The following is a 22,708-nucleotide window of genomic DNA, read 5'->3' as shown; positions in this document are numbered from 1 at the left end:
CAATGGGACACTATCAGATGAGGGGAAAGATGCAAGGAGAAACGAAAGCATTGCTGCTCTCACTCTTCATCAGAATCCACTTCTTTGGTCCATGGCTCAATGCTAAGACGGAGCCACGGGATGATAATAAACAAAATAGATGCCAGTGGGCACACTGTCCCTAATAATCTGGCTCCTGCTCTAGTGTAGGCTGGCACTCGTGTCTTTTTAGGCAGATAGCGGGACTGAATGACGGAAGACTTCAGGCCCCACTATCTTGTCTTACCATGATAATTGGGGCAAGCAGGTACCAAGGGGCTGTCCAGACAGATGCAGAAAGTCATTTTGACCTTATGGGGCTGGTGTCAGGGGCTGGCAGCATTGGGCACCTGCTGAAGCTCACACCCCAGCAGAGGGGTCACCGACAGCCCTCTGCCCAAGTTACCCTTCCTCCTTACTGCCTCTGTTCAGTTGCCCTCTCCAAGTATATGACCATGGCATGATAATGTTATAGTTCTTCATGGGTTGAAGGGAGAACAGAAAAGAGGGGAGAATAAGCATGGTTCAATAAAGGAGGGTCTGTCTCCTCTGGGAGAGGTGCTTCAATCTTCACTTAAACATGTCTGCTGACCATGTCTTTCATACCACTAGAAGTGGAAGATGTTGATTTCTGGAAACCCCCCCTCCCCACCCCATAACATTCCATGAATGGGGCTGGTTGGTAGCATGACAATAGCCCCATTTAGATGCACTCGGAACAGATTTAGTATGGCATAGGCTCTGTAACGGAAGGCCTGGCGTGCTATGGTCCATGGGGTCACGAGAAGTTGGACGCGACTGAACGACTGAACAAAAAGGCTCTGTAACACCAAGGCCAACAGCAAGGAAATCCTATCCATCAGAAGCAGAAAATCGGCTACAGAGGCAGTTGGGCTGTTGGATGACAACGGAATTAAAGGAGGATACGGAGATTGCAGAGAAGCTGAATGGTTGTTTACCCCGTATGGCTTCACCGCAGATACCCATGCCTGAACTGATATTTTCAGGAAGGGACTCTGAGGAACTGAGGCAAACAGTGTGACAAGAGATCAGGTTCTAGGCCAGGGGTCCCCAACTCCGTGCACTCCAGTCTTCCCTTCATTTTGCCCTTTTTCAGACCTCAAAACTGCTGATTTAAAAGAAAATGTAAAACGTATTTGCAGTGCCAGCATGTCCAGGATACACAATTCAGTCTACTTCCTGCTGGCTGCTTTGTCTTTAGTAAGTTGCTTCCCTCTAGTCGACCTTTAAATTAGTAATTTCCTAGTTTTCGGACGGCATCCTTCAAGTGGCAAACGCCTCCCTGCTTCCAACAGTTGTGTCCAATGCTGATCACGCCTACCCACCCTGCACCACCAGTATGCGCCGTATCCCATGCTGAGGAATTGATTACTCTCACTGGTAATCGCGCCCTTCCAACTCGTATGGCCCAGTGGAATCGGTTGCTCGCTCTCCTGCCTCGTTTCTCTCAAAACATGCCTGCCTGTATAATTGGCTCACATGGCCAAGGTCATGGTTTTCTTAAATGTGCTCCTAGGGAAGGCCGGAATCCTGCACAAGGAGACAACATATCACTCAGTGCACAGAGATAATACTGGGATTCTTGAAGGGCATAATGAATTCTGGGATGAGTTCCAGAAAGCGCATTGAGAAGGGACTTTAAAAAGATTGGGGAAGGCAGTCAAGCAGATTCTTTTTGAAATAGAATCACGTGTGCTGCTTCGGAAGGACTTTTGGCCTCATGGGCTTCTAGGCCCTAACGTTTAAGGAGAATGGGACTTCATAGAAAGTGATGGACATGGGGGTTTTCACTGTGTGATTGACTTTTGATATTTTAAAATGTTTTAGTATTGTTATTACTTATTATAAGATGCGTTGTTTTTCTAAATAGAAAGCGAGCACACGAAAGAACAGAATCCACTTTATTTTGCTTGATCTAATGTCTGGCTTTGGCGGGTGATTCCCCAATTCTGAATTAACGAGGGCTTTCTAGGTTCAGCTTAGAAGAGCTTTCTGCATTTCATGCTGATAAATATCTGCTCAGGGCTATGACAGATGCATCCCCCCACCTCCCGAACATTGGAAGAACATCAGTGCCCAGGGCCTCCTCTCTACTGTTCATGCCCCTTTGTTCTCAGAAGGGTGACAGAATCCCAGCATGTGTGGAGAGGAAACCTGCTGTGTCAATGAAGCTTCCAGAAGTGCCAGATTTTAGTACATTCCTCACTAGAACCAAAGCATCTGGAATCCAAAATAGCTTCCATCAACTCTTCTGGAAGGCAGGTAGAATATGAATGGAAAACCCCCCAAACACCAAACATACTCTGAAGTGAGATGTGGGGATTCTGTCTATCTCAACCAGTCAAGCCTATTTGTTCCCTGTCTGCAGTGACATGTGGCAGTACTTGTTAGCTTGTGACTGTTGGGTTTGATTTGCGAAACATATTCCTTGTCCTGCCCCAGCTGGCGCTCTCCAGATGTTTTGGACGCCCACCCCATCGGCCCCAGCCAACATCTGGAGGGCAACAGGTTGGGGAAGGCTTTCCTACTAAATATCCAGAAGGATCTTACCACTGAAGGGTGGGACAAAGGAGGGAAGACTGGCCTGCACACCCCTTCCATATAGTTTTATTATTAAATGAGCAATCCCAAAAGAATGACACAGGACAAAGCCAGTCTACTCCAGCAATTTCGATGCTCACACTGGGGTGTTTCAGATAAAAAAGTAGATTTTTACAGGCTATCTTCTTTTGTGGTTTCTGTGGAAAGAAAATCAAGTTTGAAAAAAGCATGAATCTATAATAAAAGAGAGATTATACGTTATACCATGAGTTTTTGTAGGACATGGGGTACTTTGAGACAGAAACTCCTAGCACTACAAAATAATTGCTCTTCCACGGTAAGCTACAAGTGGTGTTGGAATAGTATTTCCAGCTACCAGGGCTGGAGGGTGCTTCCAAATGGACGGCTCCTAGCGCAACCAGTCAAAAGGCCTCGTACAGCTACACCATCCTTTCCTCCTTAGTGGTTGTTTTGTGGAAAGAAAGAAAGAAAGAAAGAAAGAAAGAAAGAAAGAAGACAGAAGATGCAGTGGGGAAATACAAGATGCTTACAAATGGAACACAACGTAATCTGGACCCCTCATAAAACTCTGTGAATGGGGTGGGGTGATTGCCGAAGAAAAGCCTCTTCTGGAAGCACCTGATAGTGTGGCAAGTAGGTTGCAATTCTGCGTACAGTAGAACAGCCCTTCTTTTGTAGTGCTAGGAGCCTTCCATCTGGAAGCATCTAAAGAGCTGGAAGGACCAGGGAAAAACCACGATGATGCTGTGTGAATGCCCATAAAAAGCGAGTGAAAATACTTGGCTATTCCAGAGTAAATGCCGGGCCCTAATGGTGCTTCCAGACAAGGCTTTTATGACACCATCACCCTGCTTCATTCATGGAGGTTTACGGGAGGGACCGGACGTTGTTGTCTTCTACTCATACCCCTCCTGAGTTTCCCACCACTTCTTCCATCTTTTTCCTTAACGCAGGAAATCCATTAAGGAACAAAAGACAGAACAGCTGCACAAGGCCTTCTGATCGCTACCTCTAGGAGCCTTCTGCCTAGAAGCACCTCTCTCGTTTCTGTATTTTCACATTATTCGTCATCCATTTGTTTCACTGCGTGCCATTAACATCCTGACAGTGCAATCCTAGGCAGGTCTACTCAGAAGTAAGTCCTACTGCTTTCAGGTGGACTTACTACCAGATAAGTCCAGATTTATTTGTCTTAATAAACAAAAGATATGCCAGTAATTTCATTCAGGGTGTTCACAGTTAAGCACCCATCATACGCAACTTTTCACATAGCCTGCACAAACGTATTGAGAAATCTTTACATGAGGTGTTTATTATTTTTTAAATACAGTATTTATTATAAGTCGGGAAAAGCATCTGAACTTAAAAATAATGTTAAAAGTAATATGTTTCTGACACTAAACTTTTAGAGACACGGACAGCAAAATTAGACATTAAATTATGTGCTTTAACATTATAATAAAAGCAGATGTGTGCCTCCTTGGTTTTTGTTGAGCGGCCCAGTTCGCATGTCATGCTGCATTTCCTGGGTTATTTATTTACCCCAGGGATTCCTGGGGAAGAACAAAGCGATGCGCACGCTGCCTCCTGCACCTTCATCATTTCTGCTTTCAATTAACAACTCAGGAATACCCTGTTCCTGGGTTGTTTTGTGAAGTGTGAACCCAGAAAGGCTGGGTTGTTTATGGGCTATGCAACTCAGAGTTAACCCAACAAACCATGCTGTTCACTTTTTTTTGAGCACGAATGTGATTCCATATGACACGTTGACATCACATCCAGTTTAGCCCTGAAATACATATAGACACTGAAGCTTGGCAAGAGAGTTAATAGTAGACTCTGCTGGGTATATCAGTAGCAAAGGGTGACTGTCTGGAATGCTGTAAGGCGTACAAGCAGCCATGAGGGGTGTACTGGGTTTAGCAATGTGGTACACCCAGACAGCGCCCCTCCCCCCGGTGTCTGCCAGGGCCCATTGCCCCTTCTGCTTAAAATCTTTATTTTTAATCTTGGACAGCTAGAAAACAGCAGAGCTCTGACCTCCAGCCACCCCACCCCTCATGCTGAAAAAGGTTCCTCACCCCTGGTTTAGATTCTGAGTGGTCAAAATAGCTTTTCTTATCTATCCACCCTATTAAGGATTCTCTCCCAGGAAAGGGCATTACAAAAGATTGGAAGAAAAACCATGCAAATGACATGCTCCTCCAAAACGCTCCAGCTTTTCATTATAGCAGCTGCTTGAACAGAAAGAGCAGCATCTGGCTCAGCTCTTCTTCACATGCTACAAAAAGGAGGAGCTACTGAGCAAATGAATGACCAGGGGTGGGAAGTGGCCCAACCAGTACAAAGAAAGCAGCAAATCACTGGCAGATAAAAACCAGTAACTCAAGAGTTACCCCATTCCATCCTTACCTGGGCTGCAGGGGGCACTATATTCAACAGCTGTGTTGTCACCTGAGTGAGAGAGAAGAATTGCCAGTGAGATGGCTCTGTTTTGATGCCACCTTTCTGCCTAAAGGGCCCCCCAGGCAGCTCACAAAAGTTAAAACAAACACATCATTCAAGGGAAGCAAAGCAATATCACAGCCTTTCCAAGCTGGTGCCGTCCAGATGCGTTGCACTACAGCTCCCATGAGTGCAATACATCAGGAGGGAACCAGGTTAGGAAGCCTTCAACAACATACAAATTAAACCAAAATGTAAAAGAGCAATAACATCTTTAACACAATTTCCAGAGAGTAGCCACATTAGTCTATTGCAGCAAAAACAATAAAGAGTCTTGTAGCATCCAGTCTTTAAGGTGGCACAAGACTCTTTGTTACCTTTAAACTAGGAAACTTAAAACCCAACACATCCTTCCCCCATTCCTAAAAACAAGAACTGGCCTGGCCAGAATATCACAAAGGAGCAAGAGTAAGTGCCTTGGGCAGCCTTCCAATGGCAGCCACCCTCCAGGCAACAGCTCCTCATGGTGGTCCTAGGCAGGGCACAGGGGCAGAGCGGGTGAAAAGCTCACCCTTGAGGGTTCTGACAGTCTTTTCCTCACAGAGGAACTGGCAGCCCCAGGACCACCCCAGTGGATGCAAGTACCAGCTGCATTCTGATAGTATGAATGGAATAAAACACAATGTTTTGACAAAACAGACGGCATGCTCAGAATTGAGGAGACCATTTTAGAAATATATAGTTTTTCTTTTCTTTTCAAGAGTAAAGATCAAACACATGCCCACCGTAATATTGCATAACTCATAGGGTTGTTGTAAGGAGCTATATAAAATGATGATGATGCATTGATATGTGGATATGCATGCCACTACATGGTTTGGGCAGAAATTGCCACCACGTTTATAGTGAACATATATGACTTGGATGTGGTAAGTGCACATCTAAATCCACCCATACAGTGCTCACATGTTCCTCAGATATTGGCCTGAAGTGAAGTCCTGTTACATTTCCATTAGGGTTAATATTCCCAGCAGACCATAGGAAGAGAGGAAGGCAGAGAGCATGCTGAGAAAAGAGGCCAGCCTCTTGGTGCACCTGGATTTAGAGTTCTTACAAGCACAGTCAGGTTTGAGGGGGCCCTGAGCAAAGTGCCTTCTGGTGGGCCCCCTCCTCTACTGATGGGTCATGGCAGGCCTAGGTGGCAGCTGTGGTGGGCAGCAACCCTCCAGGCAGTGCTGGTTGGCTGCAGACCACCGTTTAAATTTCCCATAATCCCGGAGTGACACCATATTGGGGGCAGTGGGGGAAATTAAAGTGACAGCTAGACTGAGCTGCCTGGGGCTGCTTAGAGCCCAGAGCAGGTGTCAGCAGTGGGCCCTGCCAGGATGCTGGGGCCCTGCCAGCTGCCCAAGGATGTCAGGTGCTGGCCTTGGCCCTGAGCACAGTGCTGGGGAGGAACACGTTTGAAAAATAAACAGAGTAGTGGAGCCTGAAAAGTCCTGGAAAAGATCTGTAGGGGCTACAAGGAAGGACAATGGAGCGATGATACATAGCTGCGTACAAATGGGGAGTAACCAGGAAGACACTTACTTGGATAGTAATAATCATAGACTTCCACTATTGCTGGCTTAAGATCTGTCACTTCAAATTCTTGCTCCACAGAAAAACTGTAGTTTTGAACAGCGTTATCCAACTAAGGAGAGACAGAGTATGGAAAGGTATCACATCTATGCCAGGCTTTTCCCAAGGCCTATTCCTGCAGATAACAACTGTATTATTCACACCCACGTTTCCTTACTGCTTAGAAGATGGGCTGTCATCTGGGACAAATGCTCTCAGACTTCCCCGCTCCCCACTCTTCAGATCCCAGCTTCATGCCAAGCTGACAGAGATCTCTATAGCTAGGGATGGCGGAGAATTTCTCCCCAAATCTCCGGGAGGCCGAATGCCAACGCATTCGGCCCCCCGAAATTGTTGGTGAAATTCTCCGCCCCCCCCGCCCCCCCGGGATGGGACTTACCTCCTGTGAATGTCCCCCCCGGCGGCGGGTCCCAGCGGCGTTTCGGCGGCATTTCAGCGGGGGCGGCGGCCGGTCTTCCGACCGGCTGCCACCGCCACCATTACAAAATAAAGTAAAAAAAAAAACCACCCGTGATAGGCTACGTAACGATTAACGCAGCCTATCACGGCTAGATTTCCAAAGTCAGCCGTGATAGGCTATGTAAATCGTTACGTAGCCTATCACGGGTGACTTTGGGGGGAAAAACAAAAAGCGCGTACGCAAATGGCGGCGCCCATGGGCGCCGCCATTTGCGTTCCTTATTTAGTCCCGGTAGTCTACATAAAGATTTACGTAGACTATGGCGAAAATAAGGGCAACGCAAATAGCGTTGCCCTTATTTTCGCCGTAGTCTATGTAAATCTTTACGTAGACTACCGGGACCGAATAAGGAACGCAAATGGCGGCGCCCATGGGCGCCGCCATTTGTGTACGCGTTTTTTTTCCCCAAAGTCACCCGTGATAGGCTACGTAACGATTTACATAGCCTATCACGGCTGACTTTGGAAATCTAGCCGTGATAGGCTGCGTAAATTGTTACGTAGCCTATCACAGGTGGGTTTTTTTTTCACTTTGTATTTCGCGGCCGGGGAGATGGGGCGCTTCTCCCCGGCCTGAATTTCGGCCGGGCGAGGCGCCTCCCCCCCGGCCTGAACTTCGGGGAGAGAACCGAAGCGCCTCCCCCCACCGCGAAGCAAGCTGCGGGACCAGGTAAGTGACTTTCGTACATCCCTATCTATAGTTCTCACCTGATCCAGGTAGATGCTGATCTTGTCAGGGTCAAATTCCACCTTCTTTACATGGTTTTTCCCTTCCAGCTGTCAGAATACAGAGCAGGACATAGTTAGGGAACATCTTGAATGAGATTTTCTTCATCCCAGCCATGAACTGCAACCAATAATGGTGAATGTACAGCCATGCAAAAAGCGAGGTGAGATCATATCCAATCTCAAGGATGACCAACTAGTGGCCTGTGGGTTGCCCCCAGCCCCTCACAGCTCCTGCCTCTCTGCGGCCAGACTTTTTGCTAGCCAGACTTATCTCTTGCTCACCACATTCAACCTAGCAGGCTTTTCACTTTTGTGAAAAGTGACAGAATGCCCAGAAGCCTCTGCACAGGACTGTGGGACACTGAGAGAGGAAGCTGCCATCAGAAGTTACTTGAGGCCTCACACATTGTCATCTTTTGGTTTAGGCAGCACATAACAAGACTAATCTGCAGCTTCTGACTTGACAAGTACATCACCAGCGCATCTTGCACTGGAAAGGATATCTGCTGGGTTGCCAGCAGCACTTCTTGCAGGTGCTCTTCCCAGATAAGAGGATGCAGAGGCCTCTGGAGTATCCATGCGTTCTTCCCTGAGAAGGATTATCAGGTTCCTTGGGTGGGTGTGTGTGTGTTGAAGGCAAGTCAGGCAAGATCCAGCTGCAAAGCCATGCAGCTGGGAAGATCTGAGGTTGCTGGGCACAGCTGGTTTTCAGAACAAAGCTAAAGCAGCATCCCAGGATAAAAATGGGTGATAACAGTACATCATTATATTTCATGGTAACATCCTACAATTTAGGTGGTCATTTGCCATTGACAAATGCTAGAAATTAAGGATGGAAGAACCTGTCAATTTCAGTTTTGCTCCTCCCAGCCTTATGCTCATACAGACTTTCATGTGCATTTCTCCCAGTATCTTTATTTTTGTACACGATTTTGCCTAATATATACTTTCTTTGCAAGTAAGTTTGCCCAATATGATGAACTTTTGTATGTTATTTCCCCTAATATGTGCCTTTTCATCCACATTTTTTACGGATGAACTGCATCGCAAAATTCAGAAAAGTGTGAATATCGAAGTTTCGTTTCAATCTGCATTTTGGTTCAGAAAGTGCAACTTAAGTAAGTGCTTCCCCATCTCTATGAGAAATGCACCCTGCACATGACTGAGGAAGGGCAGAAGACGGAGGTCAAGACTTTCTCACCGTCTTAGCAGACTTCTTCACAGGGATGAATCCTGACACCATGGTCACTTCTATCAGGGCCATGTTGCTTATCTCTCGTTGCCCTGTGTAGCTGTGGGAAGATGCAAGGGAGGTTTCAGTAAGGAAGGCAGTTCTCAGATTTCTGGGAAAGATGGGGAACTTTTCCATGGGGAACTTTTCTTACAGGCTTCAGGTGAGATTCAGCTGGGAAGAGGGAGAAATGGGGTGCAATTCTTGGGGCCCCTAAAGCCTCAGAAGCTGTTCTTCTCCAAGTTCAATTCTCTGAGCTCAAGAAGGAGCCAAAGTAAAATACCATACCTCACTTGTAGATGGATGTCAAAACGTTTCCTGGAAGTCTGGTTGCATTCTTTTGGGGATGTCTCCACGTTCAAAGCAAAAACATTAGTCTTCTCAGGTGAGCGATTATATCGAAGGGTAGTCTAGGTAGGAGAAGAATGCTGCTGTATTCTCAGCTGCTGCTGTCTTGAAGGCAACAGTATTGAGCAAGTAACATGCTGTGTTTATACAAAGTTGTACTTTTCTATTCCTGCCAGTCTCAAAGCTAAATAGGCAGTTCTGTAGAAGTTGTGCTCTCATAGAGACATGGGGCTTATATTAAGGACGGCAGAGAATTCCGCCACGGATTCCAGTGAGGCCGGATTCTTTAGAATCTGGCCCCCTAGAATTGATGGCGGAACAGTCTCCTGCCCCCCCACCCCGCCGCGGAATCCCCCTGGGACAGAACTTACCTGGGGCGGATTCGGCGGATTCGGCGGCGGCTCCGGCGGCTGGTCTCCTGGCCAGCCGTGGCCGGGCTGCTGCAGCTGCCACTGCCATCGTTGCAGCTGTGATACGCTACGTAAGTATTTACGTAGCCTATCACGGCTAACCCCCCCCCAAACCCCCCAGCGTACGCAAATGGCGGCTACGGTGCCCGCCATTTGCATTCCCTTTTTTTTTGCCATTCTAGCCTACGTAAATATTTATGTAGGCTATTACGGTGAAAAAAAGGGGAACGCAAATAGCGTAGTGGGTGCTATTTGCGTTCCTTTTTTTTCCCGCCGTTCTAGCCTGCGTAAATATTTACGTAGGCTAGAACGGCGGGGAAAAAAAGGAACGCAAATGGCGGCCGCCGTAGCCGCCACCATTTGCGTACGCTGGTTTGTTTTTTTGGGGGGGGGTTAGCCGTGATAGGCTACATAAATACTTAAATAGCCTATCACGGCAGCCTGGTTGGACGCAAATGGTGGCCGCTACGGTGGCCGCCATTTGCGTCTGCACCAGCCCGTCCGTGGCCGGAAATCCGGCTGCGGACGGCCCTTGTCGGCTGCTCTGCGGAGCTGCCATGGAGCAGAGCTGGCCGGGCAGGATTCCGGGGGGGAGGACCGGATCGCCTCCCCCCCTGTCGAGGATTCCGGGGGAAGGGACGGAACGCCTCCCCCCCATGAATCAATCTTTGAAAAGGTAAGTGAGTTTTGTACATCCCTAGCTTATATACACATACAACATACATCTCCTTATTTAAGTAAGCACCTATACTATGCCAAGCCATACACTTGGTTCACACCCACCTGAGGTGGCTAAAGGGACCCTTGTGTTTCAACAGGAAGGGATTGTATGATAAATTTTCTCCAGTGCCTGAATGTGAAAGTTGTGCAGGCAAAACACAACTTTACTACCAGCAGAGCTTGTGAGAGCAGGGACAGTTTCTTCAAAGGATCCTCTAAGCCTCTCTCTTCTTGCTGCAAGGCAGTTTAGCAAGGAAGACGAATGAGCCCTGGGCAAGTTACACTTCTGCTAACTTGTGTTGCTGTGACCTTCCTGTACTCTTTTCCTTGCCCTGAAACATCATCAGTTGGGGAGAAAGTATTCATAGGTGGCTAGGGAATATGGGTTTGGATTGGGCAAATGTCCCTGAGCTATTGTCTTCCTGCTCAACCCACATTTCTCTCAAGGCTATGTTACAAAGATCCAGCATAGTTTGTCTAATTTGGCAAAACAGAGTGGTTCGATATGGACTGAAATAGGCAGGAAAGGCCTATTCCTTACCTTGTTTCTGGATGGACATTTGTCAAACAAATGTAGAGAATAATGGGGAGATGCTTATTGTTATTCCCTAGTCATGAACATCAGATCACTACTCCTACTTGTCTCTAGCCAGATGACATCCTGGATTTACAATGGGGAGCAATGTATTCTTGCACAAGGAACATGTTTTAGTGCAGATGTCACAAAGCCTATTCAAGGGAACATGTAATATGATTGTGGGATGGGTCAATACTCTATTGTGTAGTTTCTTCCATTTATAACAGTGACCTGTATCTCCCTGGGAGTCACAGGACAAGTATTTGCCAAATCCTTTCTGCTACTGGCCTTGCTAACATCCCATGGAAAGAACTTCCACCTGCTATTCACGTACCTTTGCATAATAAGAAATGTTTGTCTTTTCTTTAAACGTTGCTTCAGCCTATATACATTTCCTTGGATGTTACCCACATATGGGGCTGGAGGGCAGGACAAACATGACTCCTCCATCCGTTTCCTCAGTACTGCTCAGGATCGGAGATGTCCCCATCTGCCCTCTCTCTCTGCCCAGTGGCTATGTCAACAGAAGTCGCCACACTCTGTTCTTTCCTTCCCATTCCGCTCCCAGAGGATCGGCGCCCAGGCCCATCCATGCCTTTGTTACCGTCCCCTGGCTTACCTGTACGTACACACAGCCACTCCCCGATGCCTCCACCTTGTATTGACCGGGGACCTCCGGGAGCGAGGCCTGCTGCAGCACCAGCCGGTTCTTCTTGCCCACATGGAATTCATGCTGGAACCCCTCGCTGGATTTCACCAGCACCTTTAGGTCTCCTATCTCACGATACGTGAGGCCGGCATACTTGGCCAAACCCTGCATGCCCACCACAGTGTCCTGGGGACAAGGAAAGCATCACCTTGGGTGTGGTGAGGGTGCATGTCCCCTCTCTGGAACCACGAGATGGAAATCTTGGCACTGTGTGGCAGTAACTTTCACGGGGTGGATGCATCCAGCCCAGAAAGCAGGCTGAAGCACAGCTTGTGGGCAGGCTGAGTTTGAGCACATGTCTCTAAAGTCAGCTGGCTTAGGAATTTTTCAGCTTTAGCAGATATTTGAATCACAACTTCACAAAGGCTTTCAAAAGATGATTTACAGTGGCACAATCAAGTAATGGCCAGGTCTGAAATGTAGTGATTTTGGCCCCCAATGAACTATTCACATGATTATTTCACAAGGCGTTCAGATATTATTCCCAAGCCCTCAATGCACATCAGACACAAAGACATTGTCCTGAGATACATATTGACTTTTCTATTCTGTAAGAGATGGAGACAGAAATAGTTTTCAAGAGAATAGAAGATGTTTTGATAGAGGCTAGGGGCATTGCTAACTGTGAGGAACTCCCTCATTTTGTTATCTCTGCTTGAAAAGGTTTTTTTTAGGCAACTAGCAACAATGCTTCCATCATGCTGTCAACTCTCTATGAAAAACCACCAACTCCAGTCTGAGAGCCTAAGCAAACCTATTTAATAATGGCACATACCCTGAAATGTGATACTTCTGGCAAAAATAGGCCAACATTATATACAGATGTGAAATAGAAGGACATGTTTCATACAGATACGGATGTGAAATAAAAGGACATGTTTCAATATTACTGGAACAATTCACCCTGACTCTCTCTCTCTCTCTCGGATGCGCACACAGACAGACACACACACACACACTCACATCATCAAACTGAGAGGAATGTAATCTTAAGCACTCCTAAAGTGACTCTTCAGGACTATTTTCATGGTCAATTTAGAGTGGAGTGGGAGCATTTTGAGGACATTCACATCACATGACGTCATCTCCAATCCGCAGCCATCCAGCAGCTTCCATCCTGAAAAGCTGCATTTTTGGAAGCTCCTTTTACTGTTTTTTTTAAAGAGGCTCCCAAGTGGTCCAGGTGCGGCGTGCCCCGTCCCCACTGCATTAAATCCTGGGCGTGCCTCTGTGACGTGGCTGTGACCTGGTAGTGACAGGGTCAAGAAGTGGGGCCACCCTCCCCCCATTCCTCCCCCCCCCATTCGCAGTTGGGGCTTTTGGAGGCTTCCTTCCCCACTTCTCGCTGTAGCCTCTTTGCCCGTTCACAGAAAGCAGCCTGCCTTTCTGAAGTAGTCCCTGCGCTCATTCATCAAAGTGGGTGGGGGAGGAGGAAGCCACCATCAGCACCTCCTCCTACGGGAGGGCGGCAAGTTCCTCCCCTGTGAGCCAGCCAGCCAGCAAGCTAGCAAGCGAAAGGCAGTGGAGATGGTGAGGTCGGGGAGTGCGTTTTTGAGGAGCCAGAACAGCAAAGTAGCCCCTCCACTCTCTGCTGCCCATGTTTCTCATTCATAAAATCAGGCGAGGAAGGAGGAAGCTGCTGTTGCCTCCTCCTCCTATGGGAGGGAGACAAGTCCCTCCTCTGCGAGCCAGCAAACAAGAGGCAGCAGAGATGGTGGGGTCAGGGAGAGAAGTAACAGCTCCACTCTCTGCTGCTTCTCATTCATACATTGGATGGGGGAGGAGGAAGCTGCCATCCCCCACTCCTACAGAAGGGCGGCAAGTCTCACTGAAGTAAATCGCCGTTCTGGCAGGGAGGAATAGCGCTGTGGCACTTTTATGCCTGAGCAAGGCAGGCTAGTTGGTCCCACTGAAGTAAACCATCCTGCCATTCTGACAGGGAGGTACAACAGTTTGATGAATGGGCGAGGCAGGCTAGTTACAGAATTGGTATCACTTGCTCTCTGTGACTGGAAAAGCAGTTTTTTGGTGCTGTGTACTGTGCTTTTCTTGCTTCATGCATCCCTGATGGATCAAAGCTGATTCCATGAAAATCTGGATAATACCACAATGCACTTCTCATTCCATTGTCATGTAGATCTGGCATTTGCCTTCATGTAAGGATCCCCTGTATCCCATTCTTGGAACAGTACAACATACTGAATGAATGTTTCTACATCAAATTCCTTAGCTGGCCATGAAGCAAAACACAGCTTATGCTTATCAAAATCTGTTATTTTCTGTGCCCGCAGAGGTGTTTGAAATCAGTAATGGCTTTTAACTATTGGCAAAACCAGTCTGTCAGCTCCCAAACCCATTTCCTCTTACCCATCAAATTAAACTTTGTCTGAGTCCAACTAGACTAGGCACTTGATTTAAACAGCTTCAATTCATTGTACAGATATACCAACTCAGTCATGGATATAAGGGCGCAGGTCACATGTGTGAATGCTCAGCCCAAGCACAAATGTCCCTGCACATGCAAATCTAACTCCCAGTAGTGAATGCATGTGCAGGAAGATTTTAACATGATGATTCAGATATGTGGCTCCTTGCCCCCATAGGCATATCTGACATGGAACAGTCCTACGCTGGACTGTGCAATGCCCTACATTAGATCCCACTTTTCCAAAGAGTTCCAAAAGCTACTTTTCTTCGTTACTTTTTAAAATCCCTGCCATGGTCTGTGGTTCTGGTTTTGTGGCACAACAAAATGTGCCACGAAATCATGAGGCACAACGTGTGACTTTCAGAAGCACACGTTCCATCATTTTCTGCATTCATTTCATATGGAAGATCATATAGAGCCCGGCTTCATGTGGTCTCTTTGTCACATTTACATAAAGAATTTGTCACCGTTACTGGCCCTGTCAGCCCCTGCATTCAGTTTTGTGTGAATTTCGAGTGGCAAGTTTCAGCTGCTGTACTGTGTTTTTCCTTGTTCACAACACATCCAAACACCAGCGTATACTGTACAAGATTAGCTCCCATCTCCAATACTCCCCTTTCTCCAGAGGAAAGGCCTGGCCTGTTACCTGTGTGGAGGAAAAGCCTCCGTATGAATTCTGTGCCTGGATGAGGGTGCGCACAATCTGGGAGGCATACACAAGGTCATCTGTGGACACCTCTGGTGTGGAGATGTAAGCCAAGAGAACATAGGCGGTTGTCTCGGTCTCTGCAAAGGATATGGATCCTCCTACAAAAGAGAAAGCAGGAGTGGAATGGAAGTTCGTTCTGTACAGAACTGCAAGCCACCACTGGGGCTCATTTCAACTCCTGTAATAACAATAATCCAGAACAATTCTTGGAGCAGGAATTGCAAGTGCTTCCAAGCCTTTTGCATTATCAGGTGGCTCTTTGCACTCTTGGACTCCCTTAAAAATAACTAAATATGCCATGAGGAAGCATCTACAGTGAGCCTTTCCTCAAGTGGCCCCTGTGTTTAGGAAAGAAGGCAGCTAGTGAGTTGCTCAGAATTCAGCGAAACTTCTTCAGTGGAAAGGGCTGGTACTCTCTGTTGGGCAAAACCAGCATGAGAGCCAAGATCACAAAACAGCAGCCTCTGGAACACACTATGTACTGAATGAAACAATTCCTCCTACCTGCTTTGACAGCCTGTTCATCTAAGTCTCTCAGGAGCTGTTGCCGTGTCTCTGTGTCCCCAGCCAATGTGAAGACATAAGCCAGCAAGGCCTTGGGGTAGGCATCGTGCACAGAACTCATGTTCTTCTTAAGGCAGAGCAAGGCGTCATCTACCATGGTACCCTTTAACATAATTTTTTAGAAGGCTCTGTTAGTTTGCCACGGAGGATGCAATTCCAGTTCAAGGGAACAGTCATTCTTTTCTTGGGGGTTTGCTTAGATGCATCTTCTAAAAGCTTCACATTACTTCAGCAAATGTAGTTTTTGAAACACATCTTTGTTAAAGAGGGGTGTCGGGAATTTTCAGGAAAGAAGGAGAGGGTCCTCCCTCGCACATGGCCCTTTACACGTCCCCAAGCCATCTATTTCCGGTCTTAGAGCCCAACTGAATGGGCAACCAGCCAAGAGAACAGGCTGTGTAGGAAAATGGCAGGTGGGGGAAGGGTTAAGCATTCCTCAGGCTGCCCGCTGTTTCTCCCTTGAAAATTCTCTCCTCTCCTCACACTGTTGTTGTTCAGCTGACATTGGGCTGGTGGTTCCGCCCTAAGTATCAGGGTTGTCCAGAGACCAGGAGTTTGGAGTGGCAAAGGACAGCTGGAGGGGTCACAAACCCCTACAGAAAAGCCAGAGACTAAGGCAGGACTTACATTCTTCTCCAGGTGGAGCTCCAGCAGTGAGGCAGTAACGTAAGCCGTCAGCGCGAGGTCATTGTCCACGCCACCCTGTGGGTGAAGAGAGGAAGCCATGCCAGAAGGCCATGCAAGCCCCTTTCCTCACAGGTTGGAAGACGGTTCTCAGGCCTCATAGGGGGCCGTTTTCAGCAGCAGGTAGGGGCACCGATATTGTTGGCTCTTGCAAGCAGTTACCTGTGTAGTGGCACCCCCCCTTCAAAAGGCAGCAAAGGTTAGGGCAACGTGCCTTCCTTGCCCCAGGGACATTTCCACAAGTGCTGGTAAGAAGACCTTTCAGCCAGAAATGAATGGGCCACTCAGGGGCGTGATGAATGCAGTACAGAAAGCAGGAGAGAGGATTTTGAAAAAGCAAACATGCAGAGAAACCAGTTTGGGTGCTGAGTGAGAAAATGGCCAGAGAGGCCTCTGGGTTTTCCGTTCTTGGAAGAAAAGGCATGATTCTACGGGGCAGGGAGCCATTATTCCCCCTCCCCATGGGGTACTGCTCTGTCCAGTGATACCGGGGAAGAACCACCTGCATCTCTGGACTGATTCAGTCGCTCCTCTTAAGGAGGCACTGTGTGGAGCGGATCTGTGCCTTAGTGCCGCCGCCACCTCTTTCTTTGAGCGCAAGAGGAAGCCCTGGGGGCTGATCCCAGAGGTGGGCCTCTTCTGAGGCCCCTGGGGGCAGGCCTTGGAGCAATGGAGGCTGGCAGAGTGGGAGACTCACGAAGGGGCCTAATCCCCAAGGGAGTTCACCTGCACAAACACCCCTGAAACGAAGGGGCGCAGCACAAGGGCCCTTAGGTAGATTTCACTCATTTCTGTGAGGACCGGGCAGAAGAGTTTCATGCTGGATTGTGCCCCACAGTGGGATGGGATCCAACTGGGATTTGCAGCCCAGGCTGATCCCCCTTCCCACTACTCCACGGCAAGGAAAGAGCCAGCTCTCTTCTGCAGCAGGGATCCTGCCTGAGGGAGGGAGGGAGGGAGGGAGGCAAATGCTGCGAGTGTCCTCCGCCTCCACCACTGACCTGGCTGCTGCGAGACGACGGCCAGCTTCCTTCTTCCATCTGCCACAATGAAGGGCCACAACAGGGCTACAGGGCTGGTTCCCTGCGCTCCTTCTGCAGGAGGGCAACCTGTGAATTGCCGCCCAGGGACAGCACGTATGGCCAGGCCTAACCTGGGGCTGGATTTATGGGCCTACTGCAGCCCTTCCGAACCTGGGGCCCTCCAGAGGGGCTCGAGGGCAACTCCCATCGTTGCAGCCATCGGGCCATGCTGGCAAGGGCTGATGGGAACTGCAGTCCAGCACATCTGGAGGGCCGCCGGCTGGGGAAAGCGGATTTATGACCTCACAGGGGTTTAGGGTGAGTTCCTGTGACCGGCGTGTACGTTTGCAGCCAGGAAAAAGGCCGCGGTTCCTGAGCTGGGAATGGTGTTTGGCAGGTGTGAGGCAGCAAAGCCACTGCTCATTTGCTTTTTTGTCCTGGATGTCATCTTATGATGCAGATGTTGACTGTGCACTACCCTGAAATCCAGACAGGACGAAGGGACACATGCAGTCTTTCAAATGAAGAAAAATGGATGACAGAGACTGTTTGGCTAATTGTATATGCAGATCCGCTTTCTATTTCCACCGATGCCTGGCATTTTAGACAGTGTTTTCGCACTCTCAAGAGCGGAGGCATATAAAAATAGATTTTTTTAAAACAGCAGCGTAGACGTGATCTGGGTGATCCCTACAAGGGTCCTGGAAGGGAGGTCAGCCCCATTACTACGTTTGTGGGAGGACCAGGTACAGCTGTTGCAGCAGTGCCTGTGTGCCCTATGCTGTGGTCAGGGTCCGCAGCATTCTCACCTTCAGGGCGTTGTTGAAGAGCCTTCCCACGCTTTCAAAGCAGCCGCTGGGGCGCTGGTGCTGCCTCAGCCAGCCTACGGCATCGTGAATGTGCTTCTCGTCAACATAGACATAGGGCTTTGCCTGGCCAAAAGCCTTCGCCACAAAGGCTGTCAGCCTGCAGAGCAGGGAGAAGAGAAAGAGGAGGAAATGCAGGCAGACAAGCCGCCCCCGTCTCAGACTCACCAAGGCTGCAGCGATCCTGCAGCTGCCACGGGAGGTTGCTCCACCAGCAGAAAGGGAGGCCCACCAGTAGGACGGCACTGCGGTGGCCAGAGGCCCCCTGTTCCACCCGTGGAAAGCTCCGCAGGCGTGACTGTCCCAAAACAGGGCAGACCCATCTCTGCTCCGGGTCTAGGGCTGAGTCCTGCTGCCCCTGTCCTGGCAGTGAAAACTGCCAGGAGCAGCGACAAGAACCCCCCACGTTTGGAAAATGTGGCAGCTGGGTTTGCTCTGGACGCCAGAGCGAGGGCAAATGCTAAGCCAGGCAGCGCTGCCACAGTTCATGACTGGGTTCATTTCAGCACAAGTCCGATGGGCTTCGTAGTGCTGTAGCGTCACCACCTTCACTACGTCAGAGGTGGGGAACCTGCGGCCTCAGCACCCCACCCCCGTGTCTCCCATGCCCTCCCATGCCAGCCGCCACAAGGAGAACGAACGAAAGGCCCCCGGGCAGGTGCACACGTGAGCCCAGAGGTCACCATGGCTCCACCACGGACTTTCCTCCCCCCTGTCACAAGATCGCTCAGCCCGGCAGAGAGCCGTAGCTGTGCCTGGGCGGAATCATTGCTCACCAGGTGTTGCCCTCCTCATCGTGCTTCCCAAAGGCGCTGTAGGAGCCATCGTCATGTTTGTAGAGCAGCTGACGTTGGTACCCTGCAGAAGATGGGGAGGGGGGAACAGTGCTGACTGGTCCTGTGTGATTTTATTGAGGTGAACCTGCTGGGCTCAGGAATCTCACCCCAGAGGTTGCTTGGCTTCCGCTTCCTGCCCACTTTCTACTGAACATGTTGAAACCAGTGAGCCACAGGTCAGACAGGAAGGCACGCAAAGGAATCTCCAGGAATTTGTTTTTAAAAATACATAAGCTTACTAAACTATGCAATTGGAAATCCTTAGAGACTTTAAAGCAGGCCAGACCCACGTCTGCTCCAGACCTCGGGCTGAGCCAAAGGGAAGCCCTGCTTTTTGTGAAAGTAGCCAACAGGTAGGAAACAAGAACAGGGCTATGCGTGCAGGGAAATATTTCAGCCTCTTCAAAAGCTGAAGACAAAAGCTTTTGTGTTTCCAAGGGAAATGGGCACGCATTCAGTACAGCCCTATCCAACTCTCCTGTTGCATTAAAGCTACAAGTAGGACCTTGGCAATGACGAAAGGAATAGAAAGCTGCAGAAGGAAAACGTAGCTAGGATGGACAGGGTGTGGGAGGAGAACCAGGAACGTAAAAAGAAACAGAAATCTTCCTGCCAAAGAGATGCCAATTTTGGAAAAATGCTTAGATGCTTTCAGTCCCTGGGGCAAGACCTCAAGGATATGTGGCCTCATTTCCAGACATATATCCCAGGTGTCCATTTATGTATTTGGAACATATCACAAGGCTAAAATATATGACTCTAGAAGATGAGCCCCTCAGGTCGGAAGGTGTCCAATATACTACTGGGGAAGAGCAGAGGGAATTTACAAGTAGTGCCAGAAAGAGTGAAGCGGCTGGGCCAAAGCCGAAACGACACTCAGCTGTGGATGTGTCTGGTGGTGAGAAGAAAGTCCGATGCTGTAAAGAACAATATTGTTTAGGAACCTGGAATGTCAGATCAATGAATCAAGGTAAGCTGGAGGTGGTCAAACATGAGATGGCAAGATTGAACATCGACATCTTGCGAATCAGCGAACTAAAATGCACAAGGATGGGCAAATTTAGTTCAGGTGACCATTATATCTACTACTGTGGGCAAGAATCCCTTAGAAGAAATGGAGTAGCACTCATAGTCAACAAAAGGGTGGGAAAAGCAGTACTGGGGTACTATCTCAAAAACGATAGAATGATCTCAGTACGAATCCAAGGCAAACCATTCACCATCACAGCAATTCAAGTCTATGCCCCAACCACTGATGCCGAAGAAGCTGAGGTTGATCGGTTCTATGAAGACCTTCTAGAACTAACACCAAAAAAATATGTCCTCTTCATCATAGGGGATTGGAATGCTAAAGCAGGAAGTCAAGAAATCACCGGGATAACAGGCAAGCATGGCCTTGGTGTACAAAATGAAACAGGACAAAGGCTAATAGAGTTTTGCCAAGAGAACATGCTGATCATAGCAAACACTCTTTTCCAACAGCACAAGAGGCGACTCTACACATGGACATCACCAGATGGTCAATATCGAAATCAGATTGATTATGTCCTTTGCAGCCAAAGATGGAGAAGCTCTATACAGTCAGTAAAAACAAGACCTGGAGCTGACTGTGGCTCAGATCATGAGCTTCTTATTGCAAAATTTTGGCTTAAATTGAAGAACGTAGGGAAAACCACTAAACCATTCAGGTATGACCTAAATCATATCCCTTATGAATATACAGTGGAGGTGAGGAATAGATTTCAGGGATTAGACCTGATAGACAGAGCGCCTGAGGAACTATGGACGGAGGTCCGTAACATTGTTCAGGAGGCAGCAACGAAATCCATCCCAAAGAAAAAGAAATGCAAGAAAGCCAAGTGGCTGTCTGATGAGGCTTTACAAGTAGATGAGGAAAGAAGGGAAGCGAAAGGCAAGGGAGAAAGGGGAAGATATACCCAACTGAATGCAGATTTCCAGAGAATAGCAAGGAGAGACAAGAAGGCCTTCTTAAATGAACAATGCAAAGAAATCGAAGAAAACAATAGAATGGGAGAGACTAGAGATCTCTTCAAGAAAATCGGAGATCTCAAGGGAACGTTTTGTGCAAAGATGCGTATGATAAAGGACAAAGAAGGCAGGGACCTAACAGAAGCAGATGAGATTAAGAAGAGGTGGAAAGAATACACAGAAGAACTATACAGGAAAGATCTTAATGTCCCTGATAGCCATGAGAGTGCGGTCACTGAACTTGAGCCGGACATCCTAGAGAATGAAGTCAAGTGGGCCTTAGGAAGCATTACTAACAACAAAGCTAGCGGAGATGACAGTATTCCAGCTGAGCTATTTGAGATCCTAAAAGATGATGCTGTTAAAGTGCTGCACTCAATATGCCAACAAATTTGGAACACTCAACAATGGCCACAAGACTGGAAAAGGTCAGTTTATATTCCAATTCCAAAGAAGGGCAATGCCAAACAGTGTTCAAACTACCGTACAATTGCGCTCATTTCACATGCCAGCAAGGTTATGCTCAAAATCCTACAAGCTAGGCTTCAGCAGTATGCGAACCGAGAACTACCGGAAGTACAAGCTGGGTTTCGAAGAGGCAGAGGAACTAGAGATCAAATCGCCAACATTCGCTGGATCATGGAGAAAGCAAGAGAATTCCAGAAAAACGTCTATTTCTGCTTCATTGACTACGCTAAAGCCTTTCATTGTGTGGATCACAACAAACTGTGGCAAATTCTTAAAGAGATGGGAGTACCAGACCACCTTACCTGTCTCCTGAGAAACCTGTATGAGGGTCAAGAAGCAACAGTAAGAACCAGACATGGAACAACCGATTGGTTCAAAATTGGGAAAGGAGTACAACAAGGCTCTATATTGTCGCCCTGCTTATTTAATTTATATGCAGAGTACATCATGAGAAACGCCGGGTTGGATGAATCACGGGTCAGAATTAAGATTGCCGGGAGAATTATCAACAACCTCAGACACGCAGCCGATACCACCCTAATGGCAGAAAGTGAAGAGGACCTAAAGCGCCTCTTGTTCAGGGTGAAAGTGGAGAGTGCAAAAGCTGGTTTGAAACTCAACATTAAAAAAACTAAAATCATGGCATCTGGCCCCATCATTTCCTGGTATATAGAAGGGGAAGAAATTGAAGCAGTGACAGATTTTATTTTCTTGGGCTCCAAGATCACCGCAGACGGTGACTGTAGCCATGAAATTAAAAGACGCTTGCTCCTTGGGAGGAAAGCTATGGCAAACCTAGACAGCATAGTAAGAAGCAGAGACATCACCTTGCCGACAAAGGTTCGAATAATCAAAGCTATGGTTTTCCCAGTAGCAACGTATAGCTGTGAGAGCTGGACTATAAGGAAGGCTGAGTGCTGAAGAATCGATGCTTTCAAACTGTGGTGCTGGAGAAGACTCTTACGAGTCCCCTGGACTGCAAGGAGGTCAAATCAGTCAATCCTAAAGGAAATCAATCCTGACTGCTCATTGGAAGGACAGATACTGAAGCTGAAGCTCAAATATTTTGGCCACCTAATGCGAAGAGAAAACCCACTGGAAAAGACCCTGATGCTGGGAAGGATTGAAGGCAAAAGGAGAAGGGGATGGCAGAGGATGAGATGGCTAGATAGCATCACTGATGCAATGAATATGGACTTGAGCACACTCCGGGAGAGAGCGCAGGACAGGAAGGCCTGGCATGCTATGGTCCATGGGGTCACGAAGAGTCGG

General features: G+C 48.1%; 1 protein-coding gene across 1 annotated transcript in view; it reads right to left on the bottom strand.

Moving 5' to 3' along the window:
* Positions 1–1,920: 1,920 nt before the first annotated feature.
* The window catches only part of LOC146353035 (alpha-2-macroglobulin-like protein 1), a 95,896-nt gene continuing 75,108 nt past the window's right edge, over positions 1,921–22,708 (bottom strand). The window contains exons 26-37 of the mRNA XM_084835508.1: positions 18,920–19,001; positions 18,087–18,243; positions 16,199–16,273; positions 15,512–15,674; positions 14,945–15,105; positions 11,781–11,996; positions 9,395–9,516; positions 9,077–9,167; positions 7,855–7,923; positions 6,637–6,739; positions 5,014–5,055; positions 1,921–2,777 (exon numbers count right to left, since the gene is read on the bottom strand). Of these exons, the coding sequence (XP_084691634.1) occupies positions 2,752–2,777; positions 5,014–5,055; positions 6,637–6,739; positions 7,855–7,923; positions 9,077–9,167; positions 9,395–9,516; positions 11,781–11,996; positions 14,945–15,105; positions 15,512–15,674; positions 16,199–16,273; positions 18,087–18,243; positions 18,920–19,001 (1,307 nt within the window). The 3' untranslated portion in view covers positions 1,921–2,751. The remainder of the gene's footprint in view (positions 2,778–5,013; positions 5,056–6,636; positions 6,740–7,854; positions 7,924–9,076; positions 9,168–9,394; positions 9,517–11,780; positions 11,997–14,944; positions 15,106–15,511; positions 15,675–16,198; positions 16,274–18,086; positions 18,244–18,919; positions 19,002–22,708) is intronic.

The sequence above is a fragment of the Heloderma suspectum genome, chromosome 2 (assembly GCF_057233095.1).
Source record: "Heloderma suspectum isolate Gila_16-S chromosome 2, 16-S_ref, whole genome shotgun sequence".
Lineage (NCBI taxonomy): Eukaryota > Metazoa > Chordata > Lepidosauria > Squamata > Helodermatidae > Heloderma > Heloderma suspectum.
This window is presented reverse-complemented; position numbering and strand designations above follow the sequence as displayed.